The sequence below is a fragment of the Apodemus sylvaticus genome, chromosome 9 (genome assembly GCF_947179515.1).
Source record: "Apodemus sylvaticus chromosome 9, mApoSyl1.1, whole genome shotgun sequence".
Lineage (NCBI taxonomy): Eukaryota > Metazoa > Chordata > Mammalia > Rodentia > Muridae > Apodemus > Apodemus sylvaticus.
The window spans coordinates 71,414,697-71,428,926 of record NC_067480.1 but is presented as its reverse complement, the minus strand read 5'-3'; the positions used below and the strand labels follow the sequence as shown (position 1 = coordinate 71,428,926).

General features: G+C 38.8%; 1 protein-coding gene across 11 annotated transcripts in view; it reads left to right on the top strand.

The window, feature by feature from the left end:
• Nucleotides 1–14,230, top strand: part of LOC127692350 (protection of telomeres protein 1-like) — a 73,293-nt gene that overhangs the window by 25,344 nt on the left and 33,719 nt on the right. For 9 of the 11 annotated variants that reach the window (XM_052192608.1, XM_052192606.1, XM_052192605.1 and 6 more), the window contains 4 exons: nt 2,684–2,974; nt 6,672–6,827; nt 11,288–11,457; nt 14,029–14,117. In XM_052192608.1, coding sequence (XP_052048568.1) covers nt 2,684–2,974; nt 6,672–6,827; nt 11,288–11,457; nt 14,029–14,117 — 706 coding nt within the window. The remainder of the gene's footprint in view (nt 1–2,683; nt 2,975–6,671; nt 6,828–11,287; nt 11,458–14,028; nt 14,118–14,230) is intronic. The other 2 variants (XM_052192612.1, XM_052192614.1) reach the window with 2 other exon arrangements.

Here is a 14,230-nt window from a genome sequence, read left to right as displayed (position 1 = left end):
CTTTCAATGACTGCTTCTGTTTCCTTAAGGGTTATAGGACTGTAGAGATGGTCTATCTGATCCTGATTTCACTTTGGTATTTGGTATCAGGAAATTGTCATTTCATTCAGATTTTCCAGTTGTGTTGAGTATAGGCTTTTGTAGTAGGATCTGATGATTTATTGAATTCCCTCAGTTTCTGTTGTTACATCTCCCTTTTATTTTCAGATTTTGTTAATTTGAATACTGTCTCTGTGCCCTCTGGTTAGTCTGGCTAAGAGTTTATGTATCTTGTTGATTTTCTCAAAGAACCAGCTCCTGGTTTTGCTGTTTTTTTGTATAGTTCTTTTTGTTTGTGCTTGGTTGATTTCAGCCCTGAATTTGATTATTTCCTGCTGCCTACTCTTGGGTGTTTTAGCTTCTTTCTGTTCTAGAGCTTTCAGGTGTGCTATTAAGCTGTTATCTTCTCTTCCTATACTCCTTAGGTTTGGCCTTCTCATTGTGTCCTGGATTTCCTGGATGTTTTGGGTTAGGAGCTTTTTGTAATTTGCATTTTCTTTGACTGTTGAGTCAATGTTTTCTATGGTATCTTCAGTACCTGAGATTCTCTTTTCTGTCTCTTGTATTCTGTTGTTGATGCTTGTATCTATGAGTTCTGATTTCTTTCCTAGGTTTTCTATCTCTAGAGTTGTCTCCCTTTGTGATTTCTTTGTTTTTACTTCCATTTTTAGATCCTGAATGGTGTTGTTCAGTTCCTTCACTTGTTTGTATTTTCCTGTAATTCTTTAAGGGATTTTTGTGTTTCCTCTTTAAGCACCTCTACCTGTTTACCCATGTTCTCCTGTATTTCTTTAAGGTAGTTATTTATGTCCTTCTTGAAGTCCTCTATCATGAGATGTGATTTTATATCCAAATCTTGCTTAACCAGGGCTCACTGTCGTGGGAGAACTGGGTTTGGATGATGCCATGTTGCCTTGGTTTCTGTTGGTAATGTTCTTGCACTTGCCTTTTGCCATCTGGTTATCTCTGGTGTTAGCTGGTCTTGGTGTCTCAGACTGTGGCTCATCTGTCCTGTAAGCCTGTGTGTTTGTACTCCTGGGAGACCCTTTCTCTCTGGGGGTAATTTAGATATATAGAGCTGTGATACAGGGCCAGCTCAGGTATGCAGACAGAAACCAGAAGGATCCTGTCCCCAGCTGATCCTTGATTCCTGTGACCTCATAGCTTTGGGCAGGTCACTCTTGGGCTAGGCATTTGAAGAGAGGTGGTGGTCTTACCTGTGCACACAGGTATGTAGGCACTACTGGGAGACCAGCTCTCTTGTAGTGGTAGAATTTGTGATGTTACTCTGTCTCACAGGATCAGCTCTGGCTGCAGATGGAAATCGAAGACTCCTGTCCCAGGCTGCTCCTGGTCTCTTGTGTTGGCAGGGTTTGGGCTGGTTCCTCTGAACAGCAGGGGTGGTCCTACCAGTGCTCTCAGGGCTCTCCACACTCCTGGGTGGTTAGCTTCCTCCCTGTGCCACCTGGATGGTGCTCTGTGGCAGAGGCTGGTCCGTTTTTATGTCTTAATAAAATATTCTTTAGTATAGTGGGGCCTTTTCATCTAGAAAGTTGTTTAGGGTTGACAACATATTTGAGAGTGAATAATTGTAATTTTTTTGTATTCTAGAATTTCACTAAGATACATTATTATTTTAAGAATGAATAATCATGTACGATGATAGGGGCAACAAGTGCTATTATATAGGAGAGTATACAAAGGGCAGGGGGTTGGAAAGCAGGAAGTTTCTTGTCAAAACAAAGTGCTTCAGTGCAGACTGAGACACAAGGAGCCATTTTTACCCAGTGGAGTAAATGAAATGTTATGAATTCCAAAGTAAGGAAAAACAAAGGGCAAATAAGAAGCCCTTGTTGGAAAGCAGAGTCAAGGAAATAAGGGAAACTGCTCTGTACAGTGCTCCTGTACCAATGATGATTTTATAGTGACTGTGGCCTGACTACCAGAAAAGCATAAAAATAAAAACCTAGAATCCTGTGCTGCCTCTAAAGAGCACTTTGAACATGGAGACACAAACTAGAACTGGAACAGTGGGAAGTAAATGAGCAGGCAATAAGTAAATGAAATAATATCTTATTATCAGACATAAGTGCTACCAGAGGTTTGTGAAGAGAAAGGGGGCAGTTTATTTGAACAAGAACTAGTTCATAAAAAAAATTGCTAACAGTACATACTTGATAGTTGTTCATTTGATAAAGGAGTCTTTGGACTCAAGGCAGCAAACATTGTTTGGCCATGGTCCGGCATGCTCAGTCAGAGGACACGTTAGCCTCTGCGCATGTGCTTGCCTTCCACGCTAGTGGACGCTAGATTTAACTATGCCAAATAAATAACTGTCATGACATACTTTATTTAAAATCACACTTTAATAAATTAAACACATAAATGTGAGAGTGCACGTTTGGTACAATCACGGTAACTATTACCTCCTGTTTAAAAAGTAAATTTTAGTGTTTTAAAATTTGCAGCCCTGTGTAACCTGACACATATCAGTTGTTTGTATTCTTTCCCGAGTTAGTTCAATAAGGAATAACAATGATCCCCTCTGCTTTTCACACTGAAAAGCCTTTCACATCTGAAGTTTTGGGTTTCTGAATTTTGTATCAGCTGTTGTTTTGATTTCTACTTTGTCTCACATTCTTAGATCCAAGCATATAAAAATGAACTTCAGGGAATCAGCAAGTTTGGCTTTGCATCTCTGACAGTTGATGGCGCCTTAGGGGCTCCTGTCGTACTGCGCACTGTAAGCAAGAGCTTTAACTTCACTGCTCAGGACCACAGTATGGTAGAAGCCCTGCGGACTTGGGCATCTACACACGTTCCAGCTTCTTGTAACACGCTGCGGCTTTCTGATGCTCAACCCATGCAGTATTACGACCTGACTTGTCAGCTCCTGGGCAAGGCAGAAGTGGATGGCGTGTCCTTTCTCCTCAAGGTATCTTGTAAACACTTGAACCATACCTTTGTGCCACCTGTCCTTCAACAGGAGCCTGCAGCAATCCGACAGAGTATTTCCGGACTATTTTATTCAGAGTTAAAATTCTTCACACTGTTTTTGAGAAACCTCCTATTCATGCACCTCTACGCGTTTTCTGTTCTTTTCCTCCAGAGAAAACAGTATTGTCAGATGCGTATTTTACAAACTTTGTGACATGCTGAATTTATTTCTTATTTTAATAATAAAATCCACATCATTCTCTTTACTAAAACTCCTGTTTATTTCTGCTGCTTTATGAAAGTCATCAGTGTTGCCACCAACTTACATGCGGGGTCTATTGTCACTGTGTTCTGTGTACAGTCATCACAGCATGGCCCAACTTACGTGCGGGGTCTATTGTCATTGTGTTCTGTGTGCAGTCATCACTGCATGGCTTGTGGAGAAGCATAAAACGCTGAGATATTTCTTGTCATTCTTTTTTTAAATCAGTCAGAAAACAATAACATTCTTGCCAATGAGTGGCCTTCAGAAAGTAGTTAATTAATCATATTCCTTGTTTGGCTGTAATTCTGTGTCACCTATAATAATCAAACAAGCAATGGAGTATCATGGTGCTTACATAAGACTCATGACACTGACACCATGTACTGCTGGCACATTCTAAAGGAACATTGAATAATAGAAATCGCTGGATAAAATACCTGGAAATCACTATGTGCACTAGGCTGGCTTCAAACTCACCAAGATCTGCCTACATCTCTCTCCTCGGTGGTAGGAATTACGATGTGTGCTAATATTCCTGACCTCAGACAAGATTTTTTTTTCTTAATCAGGAAACATTTATTTTGCCAAAAATCACATTAAGAATTCGTATCTTCCATAGTCAATATTTAATGTGTGTATACCCTACCTAAACATGAGATTATTGGGCTGGCAAGAGGGCTCAGTGGGTAAAGGCAGTTGCAGCTGAGCTTAATGACTTGAATTCAAGCCCTCGGACTCACTGGGTTGGAAGAATGTACTAGCCACCTTCTCCAAGTTGTTCTCTGATCGTCACATGAATGAATACAGTAGCATGCGTACTTTCATATTGATACACACACATATAAAGATGAGATTATTTTCTGAAAACATGTAAATCCTTCAACTCTCATAAATGAACTAAGTCAGTGTTCAGGAAATTCAAGTTATCTGTCCATAAATATTGTCTCAAATAATAAGGTATGAAATCTTCTGAAGTCCATTTCACCCAAGTCACAATGTTCTTTTCTAAACATCACCGCGTTTTGGAGCTGTCTCGGAGAATAAATATGTACATCTTTTTAAAGGACATTTTAACCATTTTAACCTCTCTGAGCCTGAACTGTGTTCTTATGACAATGTCATCTTAAAGCTGCTGTCAATCAAATGCCAGCAGTGATTTGGCTCCCATGGCCCATGTTTGAAAAAAAACATCAATTGTAACATCAGAAATGGGAAAAAAAAAACTTCCATAAACAAAGTGTGGAGTGTTCTCTGTCCTGGATGTGAAGATGAGAGTGTCAGAGAATGGATGAGAGAAGTGACCAGCTGGTGCGGTATGCAACAAGCCAAGGGCGAGGCAACACAACAACTTGACAGTTCTTGTACTTCATAAATGATTCTGCAGTGGCCATCCATACCGGCACCTCTGGAGCACAGAGCATTACATGGATAATATACAATATTGACAAATCTGCATTGAAAACTGCTCAAAAGATACAAATTTCAATACTAAGCCTTTAAGAATCATTTCATCTATTTATACTGTTTTCCTTCTGTGAACAAATGGAACCATTTGTTTTTACTTTACATTCATTCTCCGTCGTACGTCCGTTGGAATAATCTTGGGAACGTTTTAAACAGCACCACATATTTATTAGTCAAGCTCTTATTTTAAATATTTTCAATACTTTTTCAATACCTAGTAAGGAACATGGAAACACCTAAGATCTTGTTGTGTGGTGGTCATATGATGACCGCATTCACTGGGTCTGAAGCATTGTTGATTACAGGTATGTGAGTAAAAGTCTAAGTGACAGCCACTGCCATTGTGGCCCATCATTGTTCTTTTTGATATCATTCTTAATGTAAGGTTTTTTTAAATTAAATATTACAAGAAGAGGAATGCAGACATTCCTTCTAAATTATACTTGGTTAGTATGCAAAACAATGTTTCCTTTTTTGAATCTTAGCACAGTGCTAACTTAGACCCCTCCTTTAGTTGTCATGATGTAGCCATTCCGTTTTTCTCAGCAGCCACGTGTTCTAGTCTCCTGCTGTTAAAAGATGCTGATCATAAGCAGCCTAGGGATGGAAGGGCTTATCTGGTTTAAACTTCTAGATTACAATCCTGAGGGAAGTCAGGGCAGATACCGAAGCAGGTTCTTCAAGCTTGCTCTTCCACACTGAATTACCTCTAAACTTTAAATGGAGAATTTATGCACAACCGAGGAAATACAGCAGAAACCATGAAGAAACTCTGCTATTTCTTGTTTGTTGGCTTAAAGACTGGCTTATGCTCAGCCAGCTTTCTTACTTGGTTCAGGAATGGCTGCCTAAGCGTGAGGTTGCCCACCTTGGACTTGCCCCTCTTTTGTCCATCAACAATCAAAACCCTCCTGCAGAGAGCATAGTGTTCCCCACAGAGAGGAACATGGAGCAATTTGATCCTTGTAGATCAGACTGAGGCTCTCTTCTCCGATGAATCTGGGCTGTGTCAAGTTGACAGTTAATGTTAATAAGAAGAACATGTTTTACTAATGGTTTAAGAATTATCTTTTTGCCAGGCAGTGGTGGCACACGCCTTTAATCCCAGCACTTAGGAGGCAGAGGCAGGTGGATTTCTGAGTTCGAGGCCAGCCTGGTCTATAGAGTAAGTTCCAGGACAACCAGGGCTACACAGAGAAACAGTGTTTCAAACCCCCCCCCCCCAAAAAAAAAGAAAGAAAGAAAAAGAAAAAAAAATTATCTTTTTAACTACACATGTGTACATGGGAGTGGCCACATTTATGCGGGTGCCTGGAGAAACCAGGAGAATGTGTCTAATCCCCTACTGGTGGGGTTGCAGGCAATTGTAAGATGCTTGACATGCAGCAGAAACCACATTTTTGGCTTCTGAAAGAGGAGTATGCGTTGTCAACTACTGAGTCACCTCTCCAACCTTCAGTCATCTTTAAATAAAACATCAGTGCACTTCTTGTCTGTTAATTCATTTATACAGACAGTGTAGGTATCGAATAAATGCTTTTTAGTTTTAATCTGTTCAGACATTGTGTCTTATTATTCAGTTTGAATCAGATGCAGTCTCATGGCTTTAGTGTTTTTGCTTGGGTTCATATCTTTGTTTTCGGTAGTAGCCATAAGTTGTTGTACATATGTGGAGTTGAGTGTACTTGTGTAATAGAAGGACATGTTTGAGCACAGAATAGAGACCTTGTCTACTCCAGGTTAATGTTTTGCTTGGTATTTTACAGTGTTTTGTTTGTTTTGTATATCTTCACTTCTTTCTACATTTTTACAAAAGCAACAGTTTATATTTAGTCCTTTCATAATCACAGAGTGATGGAATTCAAGGTTTAACGTATTAAAGATAGCAGTGCACATCTATTAATTTTTAACCCGACTTTGTTTTTGCCTGAAGATTTTTAAGCTCCGTTTTCCCACTCTGTGGCAGGTATGGGACGGCACCAGGACGGCGATTCCCTCTTGGAGAGTCTGTGTACAAGACGTAGCTTTTGAAGGTGACTTAAGGCACATTCTGCAGCTAAAGAATCTGGTGGTAGACATTGTTGTTTATGACAATCACGTCCAAGTGGCAAAGTCCCTAAAGGTGATGTTTACTAGAAAGTTACATGCTGATTTCTTCCTATGTCCTTTTTAGTTGTACTTTTTGTTCATATAATTATGTTTGTGGCTATTACTTAGGATCTGGTAATCAACTGCAAATTTACTTGTTTTCTACTTTTAAGTTATAAAGTGTGTGTCAGAGTTAAAGCTCTGAACCCTTCTCAGTCATTCATAAATTTTTCATTATAGTTTTTATTTGAGAATATGATTGTTATTTACCTTTGGCTTCTACCCCTCTAAGTCCTCTCATGTGCCCCTCTGCCCCTTGCTTTCTTTCAGATTCTTGCCTTCTTTTTCTTTGTAGTTGTTGATGGTAGTGATGGTGGTAGTTGTGGTACTAGTGGTATGTGTGTGTGTTTAATTCCTAAATATATATGCCTGTCTGTTCATTCCCTTTAATGTTACTGTTATGTATGTTTCTAGGGATGATCATTTGGTATTGAATAAGCAACTTGTGTTCTCTTCCCTGGAGACTTTTTCTTCCAGGACCAGTAACCCTTATTTGCCTATAGATCATTGTCTGGAGTTGAAGCATTGTGAGCTTTCTCCCTTGCATGTTAGCATGTCTGTTGGTATCATATTGTTCAGGTCATGTCTAAGCCGCCTTGTTGGTGGGATGTAATGGGTTTAGTTTCTCTTGCATTTCTAGAAGACAAATTCTTACCACAAACTTTATGTTTTTCTGGCTTAACATACAGTAATAGAGCCATTCTTATAAAAATGAAACCAGTTATATTCAAACAAACTGCTCCTTGATGCCTGTCCGCATGCAGTGTCATATCTGGAACTTAATGCTCTTATCAGCTGTTTAACACAAGTACATATTGATTATCTCTGTGTACCCAGGCAAAAATACAAGTGTAAAAAAGTCAAACCAACCGTCAGTGTACTGCGAAATATTTATTGCCTGCCCTCTGAAATGTAGTACAGGACTTGTGCTGTAGATGAGTTTATCAGGACTAGACTCTACAATCCTGCAGTTTGCTTGTGATTTTCTGTAATGGTTTTTGTCCATTTTAAAAACAGTTTCCTCAATGAATGGTAAGAACTATACTTGCCTATGAGTATAAGGACAAGTATAAAGTGTATAGATAGGGCTGGGCGGTGGTGGCGCACGCTTTTAATCCCAGCACTTGGGATGCAGAGGCAGGCGGATTTCTGAGTTTGAGGCCAGCCTGGTCTACATAGTGAGTTCCATGACAGCCAGGGCTACACAGAGAAACCCTGTCTCAAGAAAACCAAAAAAAAAAAAAAAAAAAAAAAAAAAAAAAAAGGAGTGTAGATAGGGATTATAGGGATTATACTGGTTTACTTTAGTAGTTGTATGTTGTCTTCCAAGACCCATAATTTCGCTAGCCTGGGGTGTTTGGCTAGGTTTCTAGTACTAGGCATGGACTCTCCCTTGTTTAGCTGGCATTAAGTCCAGTTAGAGAGGGTATGCATAGTACTGCTGCATCCCTACCTAGGGTTATTATGCCATGCTGTTCATTGTAATTCAGAGGCCTCAGAGCTGTTGGTTGCTTCTCTTGTTGGGAAGCCCCCATAGTTTCTTCTGGTATTATGACATCATGCATTCAGGGAGGTGGCCTTCAGGTCAGTTTCAGCTCAGCTTCTCTTTGAAATTCTTTTCAAATTAAGCTGTTCTTCCAATATTTTCCTCAGATAAGCAGATACAGAATGACATTTTAAACTTTTTGCATATAAGTTAAAATCAAACTTTTTAAATACATACTCTTATTCTGATGCAGTTCTTATAATAGTATAAAACATACATGGTCATTATTACATTTTGGCCTTTGGCGGATCAATAACTAGTTTGTCTACAGAGGAAAATTAAGATATTGTACTGTTTTGGTGGAAATACTCTTATTGTTAATGTTTATGTGTTGGTTAGACTTTTGTAAGAGATTAAAGTACACTTTTGCGTCTATGTTATTTTTCTGTTTGTAGAAACTTGCCTTATGCAACAGTAAGCAGCATCTTTTTCAACGGTAGCGCATCAGACAACTTTCATAATAACATTACTCAAGCTTTAACAAAGCGCAGTGTCGCCTCCAGAAGGCATTTCCGGCAATAGCAGCTTGTCATCTTTACTCCGTGGTTTGCTGAGGACGGGCCGTTTTCTGTGGCCGGGACATGTTGTTAATAGTTCAGTAAGGTGAGGGATGATAAACAGCCATGCGTTCAGCATTTACACTTCCTGCTGAAGATTTACCACAGTTATGTCAGATTCCTCTATAATAAAATTATATGCATGACCTTCTGGTGCCTGCGCCCTTCTGGTGCCCCACTATCTCACCATTTTGTTCCTCTGAATGATCCTGCCTCTTACACACAGACTTCATAGAAAAGTTTTTTCAAAAGTCATGAAAGACACTGATATTTCTGGCTATAATTTCCTTAAATTTAAAAACTCAAGTGAAAAAATTATGTTATTGATGATTGCTAAGCCTTTTTTATTAATGTAATTCTTTCCTCTCTGAGTTTCTGTCTTCTTTCTGGTTCTTCAAAGGTTATAAAAGTCTGCTGTGCTGGTAAAAAAAGAAATAAATAGTCCAAAAATCTTGCAGAAATTGAAGTAGTTTTATTTACTATACTATTCTAGTAACCTACATTGGATCCCTTTTAGAAAATACATTTTTTCCCCATTTGTTGCTGCAACCATGGTATAAGAATCGGCAAAGCAGGTTGGAGGACAGTAGATGGGACCTTACCTCCTTTAATCTTCTCAGAAGACCCAAAGGCCTGGAAAGACAGAGAAGTGAAGGGGGTGTTGTGAAAATGGGTCTTCCTGATTTGTTCTTGACTCTTTGTGTTCCACTGGAGATAAGTTTAAATGGGAGAGTTCAAGGCGGAAGAGCGAAATTGGTTTACGTGTCTTTGCCTCTCCATAGCCCCATGCTTCTCCCATCATTTGTTGTCGTCTTCCTACTGTATTATGTCACCACAATGATGCATCATTTGGAGGAAAAAAAAGGAAGATGGGTTCTCACTCATCTACTCCAGTCAGGAATGTTATTTTTATACAAGAGGAAGTATCTATGTTTGCCTTTTGCTCATAAGTCTGTCTTGTGTGGCTTGTGACATCTAATGTCTTTGTTTTATTTTGTTATAATAGGGTTGCCCAGGCTGGGTTTGAACCCATGGACATAGTCTTCCCTATAATAGAGGCTTGTATCACAGCACTGGCTCCAAATGTCAGGAATTTTTCATAGCGTATTATACTTTCCTATTTCAAATCTTCATTGAAAAAGCTTAAGTTCTCTAGTTAAAATTGTATTTTATCACAAGTTTAGCAAAATGGATACGACTGACTGTAGGAGTATGTTATGCTTTGTCTATGCTCAGCCCAGGGAGTGGCACAATTAGAAGATGTAGCCCTTTTGGAGTAAATGTGGCCTTGTTTGAGTATGTGTGTCATTGTAGGTGTGGGCTTTTCAGACTCTCATCCTAGCTGCCTAGTTGGTACCAGGAGTGGGGTACTGATGTGATAGGCCTGACCATGTTTTTGTTTGGAAGAATTTGGATTTGGGGACTGGATTTGGAAAGCATTGGAATGTTTTAATTGGAGCTTAATGGGCTATCATAAGGAATATGAAAGACTTTGTTGCTGAGTGATTTGAACTGGCCTGACCTGGCCCAAGGGGTTTCGGTGAAGAAGAATTTCAATGTGTAGCCTGTAGTGTTTTTGTGGCCTTTTGGAGAAGAATGTGGCTACTTTTTGCCCTTATGTGAAGAGTCTACCTGAAGTTAAGATAAAGAGATTATATTAATTGCATTGACAAAGGAAGTATCAGAAATGCCCATCTTATACTTTGCTCTCTGGTTAATTCTCATGAACACCATTTTGAATAAGAATAGTAAGTATAGAAAGGAAAAATATAAAATATATGGTTTGAGTATTAAAGGTGCACCAGGAAGTGAAATGTAGTTGAATCTTGTGTTCAGACATATTAAATTGAATTAAGGGAGTGGTGACCTTGGGACAAGATCCCACCGACCTTAGTTTTGGTCCAGGCATGGTAGAATAAGTCTTTAATCCCAGGAGGCAAAGACAAGCAGATCTCTGAGTTCAAGGGTAGCCTAGAACAGAACAAGTTCTAGGTGAAGAAAAGCTTAAATCCAGGCGTGGTGAACCACACTTTTAATCCCAGTGCTCAGGTATGCAGCGTATCCCTGAGTTCCAAGTCAGTCTACAGAGCAAGTTCCAGGACAGCCAAGCTTAGGCAGTGGAGGAGCTGGAAAACAGAAAGCTGATGATAATGTCATAGAGCAGAGGGCTGTGTTCCAGCTCCTGGAGCAGCTCAACTTGGCAACTTTGTCCACGTGACTCTGGCTTGTTGAGGTTACTACTTCCTGTTGGTTATAAAACTTTCAATTATCAGAAATTGTTTTTATTAGATCTCTTTTCTGAAAGTGTCTTTTTAATTAAATACATTTCAGATTGGAAGCTTCCTTAGAATCTACAGTCTCCATACCAAACTCCAGCCAGTCAATTCAGAGTCCACAGCTTCCTTGGTAAGACTGGAATTTCATCTTCATGGAGGAACCAGCTATGGCCGGGGGATCAGGGTCTTACCAGAAAGTAACTCTGATGTGGATCAGCTAAAAAAGTGAGTATTTTATATCCCTGCTTAGATAAATACAAATATGATAATCATTAGGTTAATATTTAAGGTAGGTTAATATTTAAGGTAGGTTAATATTTAACTTTCTGTGATGTGTGAGGCATTTGTCATGTTTTACCTCTTTGCTTTGCTGAGAATCTAACTGGGACTCTAGTACCTGCTAGGCCTACTGGACCCTGAATCCACTCCCGAGCCCAGTCTAGGCAGACAAGACCACAGGAATATATCTCCCTAAACTTGTCTTCATGTTGTGTTCTCTCTCTCTCTCTCTCTCTCTCTCTCTCTCTCTCTCTCTCTAATATGTAAGACAAAGGGAAAGTGAAGTGTAGTAGAGTCAGTATTGTAACTTAAGATTTTCAACAGTTATTTCTTTTTTCACTGTGTTCTTTTATCATGTGCTACACCAAGTACAGCAGCAAACAATGGAAGCAGCTTTCAGTCAGTTTGTAAAACTTAGTTGAGTGCATATCAGAATTGAGGAACTTGTTTACTCTTACTACGAAAAGTCATGAATCTTCTAAAGCGAGTCCGATTAAATGCATCCCAAAGCATGGTAGTATGCCACATGTTTTAAACTTTTAAGGAATATGACTTGTGTTTAGAAAATAGCTTTAGAAATACTGTTGGATTTCAGTTCTCTTCCCTGTTTGCAGTGAGTACCATGCATAGAGAAAGGTACACCATGTGGATTCTAGAGGAAAAATATACCATGGATCTTCAAAGAGAAAACATGTCATTCTATAAACTAAAATAAAATCACTCTCATATGAGACTCAAGTTACTTCAATTGCTTTAACATTAAGGTTCTATTCACTAGCTCAATATAATTATAACTCACAATGTATCAGCATATTATTTCCCTTTTCCAGTCTTCATTCTTAATTAAAATTTTTTTCTGTAAAGTTAATTTTGATAGTATCCTTTACTCAGACCCCTCCTATCTTCTTACCCACCCAACTTCATGTCCTTTCTTTTAAAAAAAATACCAATTAAAAGACACGAAACAAAATAAGAAATCAAAACAAACAAAAGAATACAAGAAGAAGAAAATCAGTGTTACAGAAATTAACAAAACAAAGTGCACCAAAATAAATAATTAAAAAAAGAAAGTAGATGGAGTCCTTTTTGCACAGAGCAGCCACTCCTGGGCCGGGTCCTGCTCTAGAGTGCCGTTGGCATACCCAGTGACACTCCTTTGTAGAAAACAGTTTTCCTTCCTCAGCAGGCATCAGTGGTAAATAGCTTCTTGGTTCCATTTGAGACTTTCTGTCAACTTTCCCTTCTCAGTGCTGAGATTTTGTCTAGTTTGAACATGTGCAGGTCTTATATGTGCACAGTCTGTGAGGTCATGTGTGTACCAGTCCTGTTGTTTCTGTTTCCTTGGAGTCACTCACTACCACCACTGGCTCTTACCGTCTCCCTGCTTCCTCTCCTGCTTGTATTCTGAGCCTTGACAGGAGGGGTTTGATTTAGGCCTGACTGCTCCAAAGTTTGTTAGTTAACTCTCTGCACATTGTCAAGTTGTGTTCATTTTATGAATAACCATCTACAGCAAGAAGGTTCCCTGATGGGGCTGTGTGATACTCTGCTCTGGGTATAGATATAGGTTATTAGAAGTCACTTTATTTTAACAGAATCATCATAGTTTTTTCCCATAGGGCCCCTAACCTATCTAGTCTTTGGTTCTTAGCCACTTTAGTGGTGTCATAGATGGGCATTAAATATAATTTTTAAAAATAAAGTTATCCCTATAACATTTGTGCCAAAAATGCACCAATTTATATTGCTGGCAGGTGTCTGTTGTATGTTGTTTTGACCCCATATTAAGTTGTTTAGTTTTGATAAATTTATAAGCAGTCTATTGTGTCTGTTCTTTATATTCAACTTTCATCCATACTGGTCAGATAAGATACAGAGTGTTATTTCAGTTTTTTGTATATGCTGAGACTTGGTTTTTGTTTTAACTTGTGGTCATTTTGGAGAAGGTTTCATGGGCTGCTTAGCATTCTTCAGTGTTGGAATGCACTGTTCTGTAAGTCCATTCGTTTTATCAAATTATTTAACTCCAGCATTTCTTTATTTCTTTATTATTATTATTTTTTTTTACAAAAATTACTTGTCTATTGTGAAGAATCAGGTACTGAAGTCACCTATTAGTGTGTGAAGGGCAATGAGGAGGGGTTTAGTGGAGAGGCTAAAAGGGGTTGCCAGTTGGAACTGTGATGGTTGTGTCCACACTAAAAAGATGTGAGTCTAGGAGATGGAACTTTTACAATCTCGTGTGATAATATTCTAACAGCAAATATTAGCATTATAGCCCCAGGCTTTTTGTTTGATGGTCTTTGAAGTATTCCATTGACTGACAGTTCCACTCATACTTTTCTGAACTCTGCTATTTATTTTGAGGGCATTAGAGTTCTCAGACAATCTAGTAAAAGCTACAGACCACTGGACTGTAATGTAACAATTTTACAATTTCATTAACTGTATTTAGAGGGCTCAGCTGAACTATTATATTGATTTTGTTATGCAATTTGACTTATCTTTCCATTTTAGAGCTTTAGACTCTGTAGATTTGGAAGCTATTCAGACCTCAGATGATACCTATCAATCAGACAATGTGGAGAATTATTTAACATCTTCAAGTAAGGATAATTTACACTGACATTTTACTTCGTCATAATTTCATGAGCAAAATTTGAATGGTTTCTTCTGTGTGTTGTTTTTAAATTCATACGTGTGTATAGGTTGTGCATGT